Source organism: Ranitomeya variabilis, chromosome 2 (assembly GCF_051348905.1).
Source record: "Ranitomeya variabilis isolate aRanVar5 chromosome 2, aRanVar5.hap1, whole genome shotgun sequence".
NCBI lineage: Eukaryota > Metazoa > Chordata > Amphibia > Anura > Dendrobatidae > Ranitomeya > Ranitomeya variabilis.
The window spans coordinates 422,292,417-422,313,364 of NC_135233.1; the positions used below are offsets into that span (position 1 = coordinate 422,292,417).

The 20,948-nt window shown below is 46.9% G+C and overlaps 1 protein-coding gene across 3 annotated transcripts in view; it reads right to left on the reverse strand.

The window, feature by feature from the left end:
• Positions 1-18,098, reverse strand: part of SCUBE2 (signal peptide, CUB domain and EGF like domain containing 2) — a 75,115-nt gene extending 57,017 nt beyond the window's left edge. The window contains exons 1-4 of one of the 3 annotated variants that reach the window (XM_077286639.1): positions 17,023-18,098; positions 11,436-11,558; positions 8,890-9,015; positions 1,535-1,669 (exon numbers count right to left, since the gene is read on the reverse strand). In XM_077286639.1, the coding sequence (XP_077142754.1) occupies positions 1,535-1,669; positions 8,890-9,015; positions 11,436-11,558; positions 17,023-17,098 (460 nt within the window). In that variant the 5' untranslated portion in view covers positions 17,099-18,098. The remainder of the gene's footprint in view (positions 1-1,534; positions 1,670-8,889; positions 9,016-11,435; positions 11,559-17,022) is intronic. The other 2 variants (XM_077286637.1, XM_077286638.1) reach the window with 2 other exon arrangements.
• Between the last annotated feature and the right edge of the window lie 2,850 nt (positions 18,099-20,948).

Here is a 20,948-nt window from a genome sequence, read left to right on the forward strand (position 1 = left end):
CGTACCAGGTACTGCCATAGGGTTCACTGAGCAAGCATAAAACAGTGCAGAGATGAAGAGCGCAGTTCCGGGGTGAACGCTCCCTGTGTCCTCGCAATGCCACATTTATAGGGGGGTGAACCGGCCACATACATTATAGACAGCACAAAATAAAGGAGACTCGTATTATAGTCCTAGAGAGAAAGGGACTCAATACTGTCAGGGACAAGGGAGCCTACACCTCACCATACTGCAGTATTATAGTAGTTATATTCTTATACATAGGGGGCAGTATTATAGTAGTTATATTCTTGTACATAGGGGCCGTATTATAGTTATATTCTTGTACATAGGGGCAGTATTATAGTAGTTATATTCTTGTACATAGGGGCCGTATTATAGTTATATTCTTGTACATAGGGGCAGTATTATAGTAGTTATATTCTTGTACATAGGGGCAGTATTATAGTAGTTATATTCTTGCATATAGGGGCAGAATTATAGTAGTTATATTCTTGTACATTGGAGCAGTATTATAGTAGTTATATTCTTGTACTTCTTGTACATAGGAGGCAGTATTATAGTAGTTATATTCTTGTACATAGGGGCAGTATTATAGTAGTTATATTCTTGTACATAGGAGCAGTATTATAGTAGTTATATTCTTGTACATAGGGGCAGCATTATAGTAGTTACATTCTTGTACATAGGAGCAGTATTATAGTAGTTATATTCTTGTACATAGGGGCAGTATTATAGTAGTTATATTCTTGTACATAGGAGCAGTATTATAGTAGTTATATTCTTGTACATAGGGGCAGTATTATAGTAGTTTTATTCTTGTACATAGGGGCTGTATTATAGTAGTTATATTCTTGTACATAGGGGCAGTATTATAGTAGTTATATTCTTGTACATAGGGGCTGTATTATAGTAGTTATATTCTTGTACATAGGGGCAGCATTATAGCAGTTATATTCCTGTACATAGGGGCAGTATTATAGTAGTTATATTCTTGTACATAGGAGCAGTATTATAGTAGTTATATTCTTGTACATAGGGGTAGTATTATAGTAGTTATATTCTTGTACATAGGGGCAGTATTATAGCAGTTATATTCTTGTACATAGGAGCAGTAATAGACCAGCGTCACACTACCGTAGATTACGGGTGAGTGCTATGCGACAAAACATTCCCAAGAAGACTCATGGCTGTACTAGCTCAAAAGGTGCTTCTACTTAATACTGAACAAAGGGTCTGAAGACTTATGGCCATGTGATATTTCAGTTTTTCTGTTTTAATAAATTTGCAAAAAAAAATTTCGTTTTTTTCCAGTCAAGATGGGGTGCGGAGTGAACATTAATGAGAAAAAAATGAACATTTTTGAATTTATGAAATGGCTGCAATGAAACAAAGAGTGAAAAATGTCAAGGAGTCTGAGTACTTTCTGTACCCCCTGTATATTCTTGTACAAAAGGGGCAGGAAAAAAAAAACTAATATTCCTATCACAGGGTACAAACTGGGAAAGATTAGTACATAAGCCGTGTCACTCACCTTCGGAGCGATGTATACATGTGTGCTGATTGTCGCTCAGAAAGAAGCCATCTTTACAGCGACATTCATAGCTCCCCATGGTGTTGACGCACGTCTGCTGACAGCCCCCATTGTTTGACCGGCACTCGTCCACATCTAGTAAAATGGAGAATACATTGTCAGTGTGTGAAGATCCCTCCTCACATGTATTCCGGCAGGTTTAGGATACACGGCACGTCGTGGCCGGTCACCATTCCCTCCTCACAGCTCATCCTTCCACTAGTCACAAGGAGTACGATGGACTCCCCTCAGCCCAGGACCCTCCATGCTCCATCAGCACAAGGCCACGTTCACAGGCTCAGTATTCGGTCAGGATTTTCATTAGTATTTGTAGCCAACGCCAGGAGTGGGTGCTACAGGGCCGGCTCCAGGTTTTCATGGGCCCTGGGCGAAAGAGTCCCGGTGGGCCCCTTTAACACATACCACAATTCATAATGCACGGATACGGCAGAGAAATATAGGTATAATACAATGCCAAAGATTTCACTTACTTCTTACATTACATGAGTGATATCTATTGTGCATTCTACATTAGCTCAGAAACTGGACAGTATAGTCCTCTATACAGAATAATGAGCCCCATATATTGCTCCAAACCGAATAATGAGCCCCATATATTGCCCCATACAGTATAATGGCCCCATATAATGCTCCATACAGTATAATTGGTACCACATAGTCCTCTATACAGAATAATGAGCCCCATATATTGCTCCAAACAGAATAATGAGCCCAATATTATGCCCCATAGAGAATAATGAGCCTCATATAATGCTCCATGCAGTATAATGGGCACCACAGAGTACTCCATACAGAATGAGCCGCATATATTGCTCCATACAGAATTGACCCCATATAATGCTCCATACAGTATAGTGAGCCACATATAAATCTCCATACAGTATATGATGGGCCCCATCTATTGCTCCATATATAATGGGCCTCATATAATGCTCCATACAGTATATGATCGGCCCCATACAGTATACTGAGTCCCATATATTGCTCCATACAGAATGGGCCCCATATAATACTCCTTACAGAATGGGTCCCATATAATGCTCCAAAAATAATTGGCCCCATAAGATGTTCCATGTATAATGGGCCCCATATAATATGTAATGCTCCGTATATAATTGGCCATATATAATTAGTCCCATAAGATGCTTCATATATTATTGGCCCCATATACTGCTCCATATTAAATTGGCCCCATATAATGCTCCCTATAGAATTGGCCCCATAAGAAGCTCCATATAGAATTGGCCCCATAAGATGCTCCATATTTAATTGGCCCTATAAGATGCTCCCTATAGAACTGGCCTCATAAGATGCTCCCTATAGAATTGGCCCCATAAGATGCTCCATATTTAATTGGCCCCATAAGATGCTCCCTATAGAATTGGCCCCATAAGATGCTCCCTATAGAATTGGCCCCATAAGATGCTCCCTATAGAATTGGCCCCATAAGATGCTCCCTATAGAATTGGCCCCATAAGATGCTCCCTATAGAATTGGCCCCATAAGATGCTCCCTATATTATTGGTCCCATAAGATACTCCATATAGAATTAGCCCCAGATAATGCTCCATATATGGGCCCCTTCTGATAGTCCCCATATATTGCTCCTAATATAAAAAAAAATGAAATACTCACCTCTCGTTGCTTGACGCTGCTCTGCTCTGGACTCCTCACCGTCGGCGTCTTCCTGCTCTCTGTGCTGCGACTGCTCAGGCAGAGGATGGAAGACGCTGCAGCGCTGGAACCGGGAGAGGTAAGTATCGCAAGTGCCAGGGCCCAGAGCAGGCGGGGGGTCCACTCACAGGGGCCGGCACTATAGCATGCCAATGTCCCCGACGGCGAGTGGGTCACCTGCCTGCTCAGGGCCCTGGCACTTGCCCGGGTGCTGACGCCGGCCCTGGGGTGATAAATACAGAAGTGGTGTCGCGCCTCTATTATCCTTCTCCTCCGATTGTTCCTCTCCAGATTTTGGCTTACAAATACTGATGTAAAATACTGATCAAATACTGACCGTGTGATCATGTCCTTATATATCGGATCCATTTACAAGACCTCTACTTGCTGTCAGTGAATGAAAACAATATATTTGCTTTCTCCATTGTTGCTGTGTGTGACATCACGTTCCTTCCTATAGAGTCCTATAAAATGCCCCATTTATTTAAGAAATTACAGATTTGTACTGCAGTTTCATTCAATGCAAAACAATTTGTGAAATCAGTGGTTTTATCTGCACACAAATCTGCAAGGAACACATTGGTTTCATCGTAGTTTTTGGTGAAGATTTTCAAGCTTTAAGGCTGCTTTCACACATCAGGTTTTTTGCATCAGGCACAATCCGGCGAATGTTGGAAAAAAATGGATCCGGCGTAGATTGTGAAAAACTGATGCGACGGATCTGTTTTTTCGATGGATCTGACTAGCATATCCAGATAATTGGATAAAAAAAAATTGGAGCGTGCTCAGTTTAAAAAAAACGAATCCGGCGCCGGAATCCATCATTTTCCGGATCCGGCACCTTCCGGCTCCCATTCTAGCAGCTTTTTCGCCGGAGACAAAAAACGTTGCTATGAACGTTTTTTACAGAAATCGGAAACATCAGGTTGCGGATGAAACGCAATGTGATCCAGCGCAATCCGGCATTAATACAAGTCTACGGGAAAAAAAAGGATCCGGCGGCAACATTCGCCGGATCCGTTTTTTTAAATTAGCCGGATTGAGCCTCACAGCGAAATCCTGATGTGTGAAAGTAGCTAAAGGGGTTGTCTAGGCCTTTTACATTGATGGCCTATCTTAAGGATAGGTGGTCAACAGGGGTGCAACACCTGGCTCCCCCTCTGATCAACTGTTCCTGGTGCTGGCAGCGGTCAGAAGTGCTTCACTGTGGACCTGGACAGCACAGCGCCATCACTGTACAGTGGCCGCGACCGGGTACTGCACATCCGCTCACTATTCCGATAGGATAAGATATTGATGACCGTCCCCGGACAACCCCTTTTATCTAATTGCTCATGTGGATTTATGTATGCTATGATTCAAGGGGTTGTCCTATAAAGGACATTTACCATCTTTCCACACAACAGATGACAAATCTATTATTGGGGGGGTAATCTACTTACTGAGATCCCCAGTGATTCTGAGAATGTCCCAAAGTACTTGGTTTAAATGGAGCGGTGGCAAGAAGATCGTGTGAATGATCGATGAGAGTCTCAGAAGTGGCGCCTCCATTGATCATACACTTGTCCTATGGATAGGTTGTTTATGGGACAATACCTTCACAAGGGTTCCCCAGTTTGTTATCCCATCCGCCCAACAGCAGTAAATACAAGAAAACAACAAAAACTATCTTTAACATCCCGCCACGTCGATGCTACTGTTGTGTCCATCAGTCAGTGTTCACTTGCCCTGCAGTTATAATAATGGTTGAAATAAGTGATTGGCTGCAGCGGTTACTTAGTAAGCACATCATTATTTCAAGGTTAACACAGACCAGCAGGGATTTAAAAGGTGAGTCAGGCCTGTTTCACACGTCAGTGGCTCCGGTACGTGTGGTGACAGTTTTCTCACGTACCGGAGACACTGACTCACGTAGACACATTAAAATCAATGTGTCTCTGCACATGTCAGCGTGTTTTCACGGACCGTGTGTCCGTTTGAAAAACACGGAGACATGTCAGTGTTCGTGGGAGCGCACGTATCACACGAACCCATTAAAGTCAATGGGTCCATGTAAAACACGTACCGCACACGGATGCTACAGTAAGCGCTGTCCCCCCTGCTTGTGGTGCTGAAGCCGCCATTCATTTCTTCTCTCCAGCAGCGTTCGCTGGAGAGAAGGAATGAAAAATCATTGTTTTTTTTATTTTTTTTGTGCTTAAAATAAAGATCCTTGTCACCACCCCCCTCCCACCCCCTGTGCGCCCGCCCGCTGGAAATAAAATACTCATCCAGCTCCCTCGATGATTCCTCTCAGCGCCGCAGCTTCTTCCTGTATGAGAGGTCACGTGGTACCGCTCATTACAGTGATGAATATGCGGCTCCACCCCTATAGGAGGTGGAGCCGCATATTCATCACTGTAATGAGCGGCACCACGTGACCGCTCATACAGGACAAGCTGCGGCGCTGAGAGGAAGCATCGAGGGAGCTGGGTGAGTATTTTATTTCCAGCGGGCGGGCGCACAGGGGGTGGGATGGGGGTGGTGACAAGGATCTTTATTTTAAAAAAATTAAAAAAAACAATGATTTTTCATTTTTTCTCTCCAGCGAACGCTGCTGGAGAGAAGGAATGAATTCTGGCTTCAGCACCAGATGCAGGGGACAGCGCTTATCTCTAGCGCTGTCTCCTGCACGGTCCGTGTGGTACCCAGTCGGCACATGGTCGGCACACGGCTGCCGCACGTGTGCCACACTGATGTGCCACGTGAGCACACGGACACACGGACACGGATAACTCCGGTACCAATTTTTCCGGTACCGGAATTATCTGGACGTGTGATACTGGCCTCATGGTTAATTTTTTTCTATTTGGTTCCTTTTGCTGATGTTTAGAAAAAAATTTTGACATCACCATTTAAGCTTGGAGTTTCAATACCTCACGATCGTCAAGATCTGTGCTTGCTGTCAGGAAATAAAAGAAAACTTGTTTTTTACCCAGAAACCAAGGGTGTTGGGCAGACCAAATATTTCTCACAGTTGATGGTTTGTTACAATGTTTCCAAAGTAGACAGTCGTCTGCAAGACATACAGCTTAGACTCTTGTAGTGATATATTGGGACTGACTTGCTTAAACTACATCTAAAAAAAATATATATGTTTTTGTTACTCTTTTTACCACATTTATTATGTAGCCGAGTCACAATCTAGGGTACCGAAATGCTGCCACAATTTGGTGTAACTTAGTGACCAATTGGTCTAAATAGTAAAAAGAGGCGCCACGTTCAGCAAACAGCCCGAAATATGAAACACGATGTAACCTTAAAATGAGACACATATGAAGTTTACCCCGTCTAGAAATGAGGCTCTTTTTATATGTCCGATTGTAACTAATCCAGCAGAAAAAAAAAAAAATGGACGTAAAACTAAAGTCAAAGTTGCTTTTCTTAGGCCAGTCTCACACGTCCAGATAATTCCGGTACCGGAAAAAAACGGTACCGGAATTATCCGTGTCCATGTGCCCCTGCGTTTCTGTGGCACATCAGTGTGGCACACGTGTGCCTCCCGTGTGTCCACTGGGTACCACACGCACCGTGCAGGAGACAGCGCTAAAGTTTAGCGCTGTCCCCTGCATCGTGCTGAAGCCGTGATTCATATCTTCTGTGCAGCAGCGTTTGCTGTAAAGAAGATATGAATAATCCATATTTTTAGTGGTATTTCGTGTTTAAAATAAAGCTCCATGTCCCCACCACCTGTGCGCCCCCCCGCTGTTCTGAAAATACTCACCCGGCTCCCTCGTTGGCTGTTGCTGCTTCCTGTCCTGGCCGCACCTTCTACTGTATGCGGTCACGTGGGGCCGCTCATTTACAGTAATGAATATGCGGCTCCACCCCTATGGGAGGTGGAGCCGCATATTCATGACTGTAATCGGCGGCCCCACGTGACCGCATACAGTAGAAGGTGCGGCCAGGACAGGAAGCAGCAACAGCCAACGAGGGAGCCGGGTGAGTATTTTCAGAACAGCGGGGGGGGGGGCGCACAGGGGGTGGGGACATGGAGCTTTATTTTAAACACGAAATACCACAAAAAAAATGGATTATTCATATCTTCTTTACAGCAAACACTGCTGCACAGAAGATATGAATCGCGGCTTCGGCACCATGTGGGGGGGACAGCGCTTACTGGAGCGCTGTCTCCTGCACGGCACACGGAGAACGTCCGTGTGCGGTACGTGTTTTACACGGACCCATAGACTTTAATGGGTCCGTGTAATACGTGCGCTCCCACGAACACTGACATGTCTCCGTGTTTGGCACACGGACACACGGTCCGCAAAAAATCAATGACATCTGCACAGATGCATTGATTTTAATGTGTCTACGTGTGTCAGTGGCTCCGGTACGTGAGGAAACTGTCACCTCACGTACCGGAGCCACTGACATGTGAAACCGGCCTTAGGTTGAGTTCCCACAATGAGCTTTTGGTGAGTTGTTGATGTTGCAGATTTTCTGCACCCATTAAGTTAAATCGATTACTGGCATTTTTTTTCAAAGTATACAACATAAAAAAATCTCACGAAAAACTGATTGTGGGAATGTAGCCTTAGGCCGGAGTCACACTACAGCGAGATACGGCCGAGTCTCGCAGGTTAAATCCAAGCTCTGGCACCGGCACTCCGGTGCGGAGCGTGCGGCTCCATGTGTTGCTATGCGGCCGCACGCTCCGCACCAGAGTGCCGGTGCCAGAGCTTGGATTTAACCTGCGAGACTCGGCCGTATCTCGCTGTGTGTGATCCCGGCCTTAAACAGATTATTCATGCAGATCCATTTAGGACATGTACTCACATTCAGTATTTTACATCTGTATTTGTAGCCAAAATCAGGAGAGGAAAAATCAGAGCAGAAGTGTAATAGAAACTCGTCACCACTTCTGTATTTATCACCCACTCCTGGTTTCGGCCGCCAAATACTGACGGAAAATACTGACCGAATACTGAAGGTGTCCTTAAAGATAGACACTTTGGATCCCGTTTGTTACTGATCCGTATTTACCGTAGTTGTCTCTGAACACCTCAAGAGTTCTAGGTAAGTGCAGTGTGAAAAAACGGATGTCTATGGATGACATAATGTATGAATCTCCGATCCGTTTGTTATTTGTTTGTGAATGGGAAAAAAAAAGTTGAAGGTGGAACGCCGGCAAACTTAAGACAATTCAAAAATATTGAAATGAAGGGATTGTGTAACTGACAGGTCATAAAAAAGAGAAATAAAATCAGGCCAATTATAGATTTTTGCCTTTTTGCTAAGAGATACATTGAGGCAGACCCTCAGCTGGTGAGCAGGACAGGAGTCGGTCTGTGGGCTAGAGTATGGATGTTCCGCTAATTCTAAGGCTATGTGCCCACATTGCAGGTTCATGTGCGGATTTTTCTGCACCGTTTTTGAAAAATCCGCAGGTAAAACGCACCCTTCGTCTATGGTGAAGGACTCTATAAGGACGCTTTCACACGTGTCACTTTGTTGCAGATTTTTTTTTCGAAAAAAGGCCTCCAGACCCAGACAACCACAGATCCTCGTAATGACTCTTTTGGTCACTATAATTCCAGGTATCCTAATTACACCTGCGTAAATCTACAAAGTCTTACCCAGGCAGTTATGCCCATCTTGCGCCAACTGAAATCCGTCGTAGCAAGTGCAGCGGTAGTTACCAGGAATGTTCGTACACTCGTGGACGCAGTCTCCATTGTATTCGTTATCGCATTCATCAATGTCTGTAGGATAAAGAACACAAGTGATTATGATGGATGCTCAGCTCTCCCAGAATAGGCCTTCACAGCTCAGTGACACAAGTGAAAACACTCGCCGGCCCTTTAAGAGCCGGATTGTCTTGCAAATCAAGTGTTTTTGTTGCTCTTCTCTGGCAGCTGAAGTGGCTGCGGAGTGAGCACTGCACCAAGTGACGGAGGCTGATTGATGAGGCGACCCAGCGCTGCCCGTGAGGGTTAAACCCACAAGTGTCCTCCTGCCAAGCACCCTATTAAGCCTGGTACAGGGCCCTTTACATGTTTATTGTGCATTAAGTGCATATGATTAAAGAAAGGTCAGAGAAAAGTAAGTGCACGCCAACCTTATATATCCAGGACCTATCATAAAACAGATTTCTATAAAAAAAATGCGAGAACAGAAATGTGACGTCATATAGCGACTGCAGGAACTGACTCTGTGCCATATCCAGCCCCGGTGTCTGTGTTTCACATGAGCCACCATCTGCCTGAATAGCAGCGGCTGGAGTCCCTCTGATCGCTGCTGTTTAACATTCAGAAGCCACCGTCAATCACTGACGACTGCATTACAATGGCGAGCGCTAGTGCCGCGGCACTCATCAGCTTTACGCAATGCGCCTTCTGAGGGTATGTGCACACGTTGCGGATTCCCTGTGGGTTTTCTGTGGATTTTGTGCAGATTTTGTGTGGAAGTCACCTGTGTATTTACACCTGCGGATTCCTATTATGGAACAGGTGTAAAACGCTGCTGAATCCGCACAAAGAATTGACATGCTGCGGAAAATAAACTGCTGCGTCTCTGCGCGGAATTTTCCACAGCATGTTGTGCACTGCGGATTTGGTTTTACATGGTACTGTGCAAAGCATGGAAAACTGCTGCGAATCCGCAACGTGTGCACATAGCCTCAATGTACGGATCTGAAGAATCATATTACCAGGTCATTTTTACCCAACATTGACCACTGTAAAAACAGCAACTCCCTCACCCCAACCTCCAAATAAGACAAAATGGCAGAATTGGATTATTTTTCATTATCTCGCAGCACTTTAATTTTCCTGGTATATTATACAGGAAAATGATTGGTGTCATGGAAAACTATAACCTAGTAGAAAACAAGCAAAACCAAATAAAAAGCAATGTGTGCATATACCCTAATGAAAATAAATAAATAAAAAAGCAAGTGCATTAAATAATTAACATAGGGTATTTAGTAAACACTGTTTTTGATTAAAAAAATCATAAAGCTGTCCCACCGCGACAAGGTGTACCCAATTGGTACAGTAACCCTTTTCACTGAGCTGGGCAGATCATACATAGTTCTTCCAAAGCTGGGTGTCCGGGTGGAACCTGTGAGGCTGTGTGCACACGTTGCGGATTTACTGCGGATCCGCAGCGTTTTTTTCCGCGCAGAAACGCTGCAGATCCGCAAAGTGATTTACAGTACAATGTAAATCAATAGGAAAAAAAAATAGGAAAATTCCGCACAGAAAATGCAGCGGATTAAAAGAAGGGGCATGTCACTTCTTTTGTGCGGAACTGCAGCGTTTCCGCACCCATTCCATTATAGAAATCCACAGGGGTAAAAAACACATGAAATCCGCACAGAATCCACAGGAAAAATGCACAAAATCCGCAAGAAAAACGCATCAAATCTGCACCTGCGTTTTATGCCAGGAGATGCAGATTTTGTGCAGAAAATTCTGCACCCAAATCTGCACCATGTGCACATAGCCTGACTCTGCCTCTGTTCACACTAGGTAGGTTTTAACATTAGAGAGTGTAGTTACTGTCCCAGTTGGGTACACCTTGTCGCGGTGGGACAGATTTATGCTTTTATTGATCAATTTTTTTGTTAATTATTTAATGCACTTGCTTTTTTACTTATTTATTTTCCTTAGGGTATATGCACACATTGGTTTTTCTTTGGTTTTGCTTGTTTCTGTGGCCAGTGTGAACATGCCTTTACATCATGCAAGTTTTCACGTCGTACTCCGGCTCAGATTTTTTGTTTTTCTCTAGTAGAAAACAAGGCCTATGTCGCTGGGAAGATGAATTGTTAGGGTCCTTGGAGGAGGGCGGGTGAAAAAAAAGAGCAAAAAGGAAAAATCACCCGATCATGAAGGAGTCAATATATATTTTTTGTTGAGCAACTTTAAAAAAAAAAAAAAAAAAAAAGTAAACTTGTTGGCAGCAGTGGCTGCGGCGTTCCGTCAGTAATGAGACATTTCTGACCTTCAGGTTGTGCGGAGCCCTGGCCTCATCCTATGGATGCTTTCACGCTGTGTTTAGGGACACGTTCGCTGTAGAATAGTCATAGAATGCGAACGTGCACTCTGACGGGCATCATTTTTGGGAGCGGATGCCCTCATGAGGCGGACACTCGGACGCAGTCTACTAGAGCCCTCACCTTCACACGCCGTGCCTTCCCCTTTATACCCTGCCTTGCACAGACACTTGTATGACGTTGGCGTGTCCTGGCATATGGCGTCGATGTGGCAGTCATCTGTGCCCAGGGCGCACTCATCAACACCTGTAGAGAGAGAGGAATGAAGGGGTTAACAGCCATTATTCCACCCCAGCATATATAATACTAGACGCAATGATGCCGATATATTATATATAGATTATCTGTCGTTACATAATCCCTGAGGACATGAATCCGACTGCGCCAAAAATCCTCTGAAAGAACAAACAGGGTCCCGGAACTCTCTGGATGCCGGGCCTGTATCTGACGGCAGGACAGACGCCATCGCTCGCATGGTTCTCGCCATGGCTGGACCTGACGGGTCGTAGGCGCATGTGTGGCGGTCAGGGGTTATGGGCACAGCGTATGGGGACAGAGCTTTGGGATACTGACACGGTTCTGTAAGGTAACAGCGGCCACACATTGCGATGTGACCGCGCCGTATGAACATGGCCACTACATGCTACGCTGTACATTCAGTCACCTCAGCAGTCATAATTAAAAATGACGCCATTTTGTCACTATATAAAAGGTTTACGGACGTTAACCACAGCAACCAATCAGCTTTCATTTTTACAGCTCCACACATGAAAAAGCAGTGATGTAATTGGTTGCTAAAACCTATAACTATATAGAAGCAGTGATTTCATTGGCTGTGGGGTTTAAAGCTAGGTATATATAAGCAGTGATGTGATTGGTAGCTATGGACGGTATTCCTTTCTGTTACTGACGCCCAATCTCAAAGAATCCAATCAGAACACTTGTTTCATTTTCTATTTTCCACTTTAAATAAGAGCTGAAATGTGATTGGCTGCCTCCTCAGATCGCTTGTCCATATTTCTTGTTGGTGTTTATTTTCATGAATCGACTGAGGCCGCACACGGCGACGTCCCCCGAGGTGAGTGGACGCCGGACTGCTGCTCATGAATTATGGCGGTGGGATTATTTCTCATCTGAGCTCATTATCGTGGCCGCCTTCCTCCCTGGGGGGTAACGCTCGGCCTCTGCTTTCTGTCAGTATTTCACAGGTCAGCAGTTCTCCAAGTCTCCCAATCCAGGACCGCCATCATGTCCACAACTAAGAGGTCACCAATGTGACCTAAACCCATAACTGAAGGTAATGCAGAGACATTTATTATATAAACCACACCCGCAATGTGTAAGCCACACCCGCAATGTGTAAGCCACACCCACAATGTGTAAGCCACACCCGCAATGTGTAAGCCACACCCGCAATGTGTAAGCCACACCCGCAATGTGTATGCCACACCCACAATGTGTAAACCACATCCACAATGTGTAAACCACATCCACAACTTGTAGCCAACCACCAAATGTAAAACCTCATTGATGATGTAAAGCCACACCCACAATGTAAAGCTGCACCCACAATGTAATACCACCCTTACAATGTAAAGCCACACCCACAATGTAATGCCACACCCACAATGTAATACCACCACCACCACACAATATAAAGCCACACCCACAATGTAATACCACCCCCCAATATAAAGCCACAATACTATACAGACCCCTCTGGATTATTTCCCCCACGTCTCCCAGCACAGAATCTGACAACCAGCATGTGGTACTGCAGCCAGAGGTTGTCAGCCGGCGTTCCCTGGATTCCCGCACAGATGTTGTGGCCGGACATCACCAGATACGGACATCTGCAGCGTTGCAGTAGCACGGACATGTTACCAGGTGCCTGGGGCGGCTGTGGTTCCGGACTCCAGGAAAGCTGAGTGGTGGCGCTCGTCATCGCTTCGCCTCTGTTCACACCACGCTTGTTCCTCGCGCCCGGCACCCTCCTACCATCCACTCACTGTGTCCACAGGTTTCATCAGACTCTGCCATTATGCAGTACCACGCATGGCCAGCATCACTCTATGGCAGCACTGATCCCACATGCTTTCACAGGACGGCCTTGCTGGGACATATAGTCCTACAGCCCACATCCTCAGTCACATAGTGACAGCCTGTACCGCTGGCTACATCCCATGAATGAAGCGTCTGCCGCCAGGAAACTTGGCTGGAAAGCTGAACTTGGCAAATGCCCATCCATGTCAGAGAGGGGTCTGCTGGCTGAGGGTCCGAGCGGGATACTGGGAGCATTGACGGGGAAAGATACCGGTCGTCACGGGGAAACGGTAAAAGACGACCAGGGGATAACAGACAATCACGATCACATCCGTAACCGGCAAACACCCCCTCTTACATCATTTTTTACATTCCAGTCACATCCAGAGCTGCATTCATAATTCTGCCTTTACATATTTCATACTCGTGTCACATCTAGAGCTGCATTCACATTTCTGCCATTACATCATATTTCATACTCTTGTCACATCCAGAGCTGCATTCACAATTCTGCAATTACATCATATTTCATACTCTTGTCACATCCAGAGCTGCATTCATAATTCTGCCATTACATCATATTTCATACTATTGTCACATCCAGAGCTGCATTCACAATTCTGCCATTACATATTTCATACTCGTGTCACATCTAGAGCTGCATTCACATTTCTGCCATTACATATTTCATACTCTTGTCACATCCAGAGCTGCATTCACATTTCTGCCATTACATCATATTTCATACTCGTGTCACATCCAGAGCTGCATTCACATTTCTGCCATTACATCATATTTCATACTCGTGTCACATCCAGAGCTGCATTCACATTTCTGCCATTACATCATATTTCATACTCTTGTCACAGCCAGAGCTGCATTCACAATTCTGCCATTACATCATATTTCATACTCTTGTCACACCCAGAGCTGCATTCATAATTCTTCAGTTACATCATAGTTTATAATGTAATCACATCCAGAGCAGCATTCACAGTTCTGATATTATATTTTACACTCTATCCTCATGCAGAGCTGCATTCACAATTCTGTGGCATTTTTGCTCAGGACCCCTGCCCTTGCAGATCATGCTCCAGAGCCTCGTCTCTCTATATCCACCCCTGTATCTGACACTGGGAAAGCAGGGTGACAACCAATGTACAGTGATGGGCGAGCGCAGCTCCAGGGGTCAGGACTACGCAGATATCTTGTATCACAGGTTTAACCCATGAAATTCCACACAGTTGTTTGGAAAGGTGAATGCAGGCCGGTACATTCACACCTCACCCCCGAATGTTAACTCCGAGGTTCTGGGGTGACTGGGGCAGGTGCAGACACTCAGGGCTGTTTGTCTTTTTATAAGGGTCCTGTAAATGCCCCATGGAGCCACAGGGTCCTCTAAATGGAATTGCTTCAATAAAATGACGACTACCATTACCAGCAAGTCCTGAAACGCTCCACTGACAGCTGTAGTTGGATGGTACACACGTGGTCAAAATTGTTGGTCCCCTCATTTAATGACAGCAAAACCCACAATGGTCACAGAAAGAACCGGAATCTGACAAAAGTAATAATGAATAAAAGATCTATGAAAATGAACAGATGAGAGTCTGACATTGCTTTTCAGCCATGCTTCCACAGACTTAAAATAAATAAAACTCCAGAAATCGGCCTGGACAGAAATGATGGTTCCTTAACTTATTATTTTGTTGCACAGCCTTTTGAGGCAATCACTGCAATCAGACGATTCCTGTACCTGTCAATCAGACTTCTGCTCCTCTCGGCAGGTATTTTGTCCCACTCCTGCTCCAGTTGTTCCGTGACTGAAGGTACACATTTCTCTCTAGAATCCCTTGATAGTCTTGAGATTTCATTGTACCCTGCAGATTCTAGACACCCTGTGCCAGATCCAGCATAGCAGCCCCAGAACATAACAGAGCCTCCTCCATGTTTCACAGTAGGGACACTGTTCTTTTCTTGATATGCTTAATTTTTCTGTCTGTTAACATAGAACTGATATGCCTTGCCAAAAAGTTCCATTTTTGTATCCTCTGTCTATAGGACATTCTTCCAGAAGCTTTGTGTCTTGTCAACATGAAGTTTGGCAAATTCCAGTCAGGCTTTTTTATGATTTTTTCAAACAATGATGTCCTCCTTGGTCGTCACCCATAATGTTTACTTTGGCTCATACAACGATGGATGGTGCGATCTGACTCTGATGTTCCTTGACCCTGAAGTTCACCTTTAATCTGTTTAGAAGTTTTTCTGGCTCTTTTGTTACCATTCATATTATCCGTCTCTTTGATTTGTCACCAATGTTCCTCCTGCGGCCACGTCCAGGGAGGTCGGCTACAGTCCCATGGATCTTACATTTCTGAATAATATGTGCAGCTGTAGTCACAGGAACATCAAGCTGCTTGGAGATGGTCTTATAACTTTTACCTGTAACATGTTTGTCTATGATTTTCTTTCTAATCTCCTGAGACAACTCTTTCCTTCGCTTCCTCTGGTCCATGCTGAGTGTGATACTCACCATGTCACCACACAGCACCGTATCTGTAGCCCTATATACCGGCCACTCACTGATTCCAGGATTGTAGACACCTGTGATGATAATTAGTGGACACACCGCGATTTAACATTGTCACATTATTGTCAGGGTCCCATCATTTCTGTCTTTTCTGCCTATTTCATTAGTTTTTTTTTTTTAATTCCGTGGAAGCATGGCTGAAAAGCAATGTCTGACTCATCTGTTCATTTTCATAGATCTTTTATTAATTATTACTTTTCTCTGATTCCAGTTCTTTCTGTGACCATTGTGGGTTTTTCTGTCATTAAACGAGGGGCACCAACAATTTTGATCTGTTGTATCAAGGAATAAACCAGAACCCAGTCTATGTCAATGCGTCATGCTGGTGTTTGTAGTTCTACTGCGAGAAGACCTCCTTGTAGCAAAACGGGGGTTAAACATCACAAAAAAATCAAGCCAAAACAATCCAGATAGGTCACGCTGGAAGTTGTAGTTCCACACATCATTTCCAGGGGCCCAGACTGGAAATGACTGCAGCACACCCTCTGATGTGTCAGCTGGACTAGTTCCAGATTAAACAAGAATGTTTCCATTCACTGACAGCAAGCAGAGAGCTTACAAAATCCCTAAATACAAAGTCTGGAAGAAAGTTGCAGAATTGTCACTATCAGATAATGATGGGCTATTACATGATGACGCAGGCGACACATACCCGGCAAGACAATGGGGGCGTCCTAAAGCCTCTCACCCACATCACGGGGTCAATGTCACCAAATAAAAATGACGTCAGTAAATAAATTCTCTGCATTCCTGGTATTGATCCAAATCTGGACATCTGCGAGCGCAGGACGCTGCCTGGATACATGGTGCCCAGTCACGAGGCCACTTCACCACCGTGAGCTCCGGATTTACACCTCTGCGCCATTCTCATCCCTTTCTGCATCCAGTGAAAATTATTTCTGGTGAATATTCAGCATTAGACGCTTTTTATCAAATGGCGCAAACTACAAGATGTCAAAAGAAGCAACAGGTTCCATGTGTGCCGGAAGTGATCTCACACCCACCACATGGACATAATGCACGGCTGAGAGGTGTGGACCCGGGACCAATGCAGGAGGTGTAGAAGGGGGTACTCACCACCGTGTGTCCGGCCTGCGGGATGCGGTGACGTGCAGAAAGGGAGCAGCAGTAGCAACAACTGGAGGGACCTCATAGTGACAGCCAGGGGGCGCCCCTCCAGCCCCACACCCGCTCTTCAGCCCTGTATCACAATTAGCTCCGCCCCCTGCCCCTCCTCTGAGGAGCTGCTGCCTTCCCCAATGCTCTTCAGCTGTGTGTGATATAACCACCCACCGTGTAGAGAGCTGACCTTCCCTGCGCTTCACTCTCGTCCCAAACCCTTTAAACACTGACACCAACCATTCTGCACTTCTTCTCTCTTGCTGACTTTTCTCCTTCCTCTTCTTCCTTTTTGTTCCTCCTTAAAAGCCCATCCTCTATTTCCTTAAAATGGCTCTGCTCCTTTTTAAAATTACCTCTTATTTGCTCCTAAAAGAGACCTCCTGTCCCTTACTGTGAATATTTATTCCCTTTTGTTCCTCCTTATAGATCTCGCTCCAATCTTAAAACGTTCCCTACTTCACTGGCAGCAGACCCCCTTTTACTATTTTGCCCCCTTACAGTGACCCCTTTTCACATCCTCTCCCCCATTATAGTGATCCCTCTAGCAGAACAATTATTTCCCCCTTACAGTGAGCGTTTGTCTCCTACTGCTTACTCATCAGACTCCTGTTACTATTTTGCCCCTTCACAGTGACCCCTTGTCTCCTCTTACCCTACAGCAGACCCCTTTTTTGTTTGCCCCAGTGAGCTCTTCTCCCCTCCAGGAAACCCCTCTCTTACTATGTTGCCCCCTCACAGTGACCCCTTGTCTCCTCTTTCACTCCAGTAGACCCTTAATTTTTGTTTGCCCCCTCGCAGTGACCCCTTCTTCCCTCCAGCAGACCCTTCAGTTAAAGTGTTTCCCCTTCTTCCCTCAAACAGACCCCTTTCTTACTATGTTGCACCTTCTCCTCTCCTGCAGACCCTTCTCTTGCTACGTTGCCCCCTTCTCCTCTCCTGCAGACCCCTCTCTTGCTATATTGCCCCCTTCTCCTCTCCTGCAGACCCCTCTCTTGCAATGTTTCCCCTTTTCCTCTCCTGCAGACCCCTTTTACTATGTTGCCCCCTTCTCCTCTCCTGCAGACCCCTCTCTTGCTCTGTTGCCCCTTCTCCTCTCATGCAGATCTCTCTCTTGCTATGTGGCCCTCTTCATCTCACCTGCAGACCCCTCTCTTGCTGTTGTCCCCTTCTCCTCTCCTGCAGACCCCTGTTACTATGTTGCCCCCTTCTCTTCTCCTGCAGACCCCTCTCTTGCCCTGTTGCCCCTTCTCCTCTCCTGCAGACCCCTCTCTTGCTCTGTTGCCCCTTCTCTTCTCCTGCAGACCCCTCTCTTGCTCTGTTGCCCCTTCTCCGCTCCTGCAGACCCCTCTCTTGCTCTGTTGCCCCTTCTCCTCTCCTGCAGACCCCTCTATTGCTCTGTTGCCCCTTCTCCTCTCCTGTAGGCCCCTCTCTGGCTCTGTTGGGCTCTGTTGCCCCTTCTCCTCTCCTGCAGACCCCTCTCTTGCCCTCTTTCCCCTTCTCCTCTCCTGCAGACCCCTCTCTGGCTCTGTTGCCCCTTCTCCTCTCCTGCAGACCCCTCTCTGGCTCTGTTGCCCCTTCTCCTCTCCTGCAGACCCCTCTCTTGCCCTCTTTCCCCTTCTCCTCTCCTGCAGACCCCTCTCTGGCTCTGTTGCCCCTTCTCCTCTCCTGCAGACCCCTCTCTGGCTCTGTTGCCCCTTCTCCTCTCCTGCAGACCCCTCTCTTGCCCTGTTTCCTCTTCTCCTCTCTTGCAGACCCCTCTCTGGCTCTGTTGCCCCTTCTCCTCTCCTGCAGACCCCTCTCTTGCCCTGTTTCCTCTTCTCCTCTCTGCAGACCCCTCTCTGGCTCTGTTGCCCCTTCTCCTCTCCTACAGACCCCTCTCTGGCTGTTTCCCCTTCTCCTCTCCTGCAGACCCCTCTTGCTCTGTTTCCCCTTCTCCTCTCCTGCAGACCCCTCTCTGGCTCTGTTTCCCCTTCTCTTCTCCTGCAGACCCCTCTCTGGCTCTGTTTCCCCTTCTCCTCTCCTGCAGACCCCTCTCTGGCTCTCTTGCCCCTTCTCCTCTCCTGCAGACCCCTCTCTGGCTCTCTTGCCCCTGCTCTCCTGCAGACCCCTCTCTGGCTCTGTTGCCCCTTTTCCTCTCCTGCAGACCCCTCTCTGGCTCTCTTGCCTCTTCTCCTCTCCTGCAGACCCCTCTCTGGCTCTGTTTCCCCTTCTCCTCTCCTGCAGACCCCTCTCTGGCTCTGTTGCCCCGCACAGACCTTCTCCTCTCCGGCTGCCCCGTGTGCTGCGCTCCTGCCCTGCGCGCTCTCCTCGGTGTCTGAGCCCGGAGCTTCTGGAGATGATCCGGCCGCCCCTCCCTCCTCTCTCCTCCCTCCCCCCGGTCCTGCTGTGTCTGCCCCATCAGCACCTTTCTCCCTCCTCTTGTGCCCCCACCCCCAGGCCCTGACCCATCCACACTGCCTGAAGCCAGGGGAACTACAAGTCCTAGCATGTCCTGGTGGGCTGCAGCGCAGGATGGCACTTGTAGTCCTCCCCCTCTTCTCTGCTTACCTTAGCTGAACTTGGCATGAAGAGGTTAACTCTCAGCCTCCCTTTAGCCCCCTCCCTGTGCACACCTTACACCCACTTCACACCCTCCTGTCACAGAGTCTTGTATTTTCCCTCTGCCCCAGGTCCAGTCTACAGAGAGTTAAAGAGGTGCCCCCTTCCCCCAGCACCTGAACCTCGGGGGCCACAGCTTCTCCCCGCTATGCGGCCAAACCAGAAGAAATGCCCCCAAAACGCCAGATCTCTAATGATTGGCACAAAAACCAATACGTCAAATGGTCAACGCTGCTCTGGTGGCTAACTCGGAAGCGGGAAGAGTTCCTTAATCGGAAATTTCCAATTTTTTTTTTATTACATTCCTGAATTAAATTTGCAGTGATAAATCTAAATGGTTCGAAGAGTGGACAGAGGCGATCAGCGGGACGGAGCAACATCAGTCACACCGTGAAATCCCAATCGATCGCCGTCATGTACTCGTTACCGCAACCTGGGAGTCGTCACAAAACTAGAAATTCATCAATCCCAATTTAGACTCTTCCGTAACTCAGATGTCGTAGGGAGCGTCACCCCAGATTTATTGGAGACATTACATGGGTAACGCAGCAGCCACATGGTGACTCCGCGGAGCCGATCTGACCGGGCCCCATCCGTTCATGACGCAGCGGCCACATGATGACACCGTGGAGCCGATCTGACCGGGCCCCATCTGCTCATGACACAGCGGCCACATGGTGACACCTCGGAGCCGATCTGACCGGGCCCCATCCGTTCATGACGCATCGGCCACATGGTGACACCGTGGAGCCGATCTGACCGGGCCCCATCTGCTCATGACACAGCGGCCACATGGTAACACCTCGGAGCCGATCTGACCGGGCCCCATCTGCTCACACCGCAGCGGCCACATGGTGACACCTTGGAGCCGATCTGACCGGGACCCATCCGTTCATGACGCAGCGGCCACATGGTGACACCGTGGAGCCGATCTGACCGGACCCCATCTGCTCATGACGCAGCAGCCACATGGTGACACCGCGGAGCCGATCTGACTGGGCCCCATCCGCTCACACCGCATCGGCCACGTGGTGACACCGCGGAGCCGATCTGACCGGATCCCATCCACTCATGACGCAGCAGCCACATGGTGACACCGCGGAGCCGATCTGACTGGGCCCCATCCGCTCACAGCTCCCCACCTATGTGGGGGCTTCGGGGTGAAAACATTCCGGAATAAATTCAAGAATGTGACGCAAATCACATCCTGCAAACCATGAACATATCTGGAACAACAGAAGAAAATACTTTTTGGTTTCAAGAAAGTTAAGTTTCTATATTTT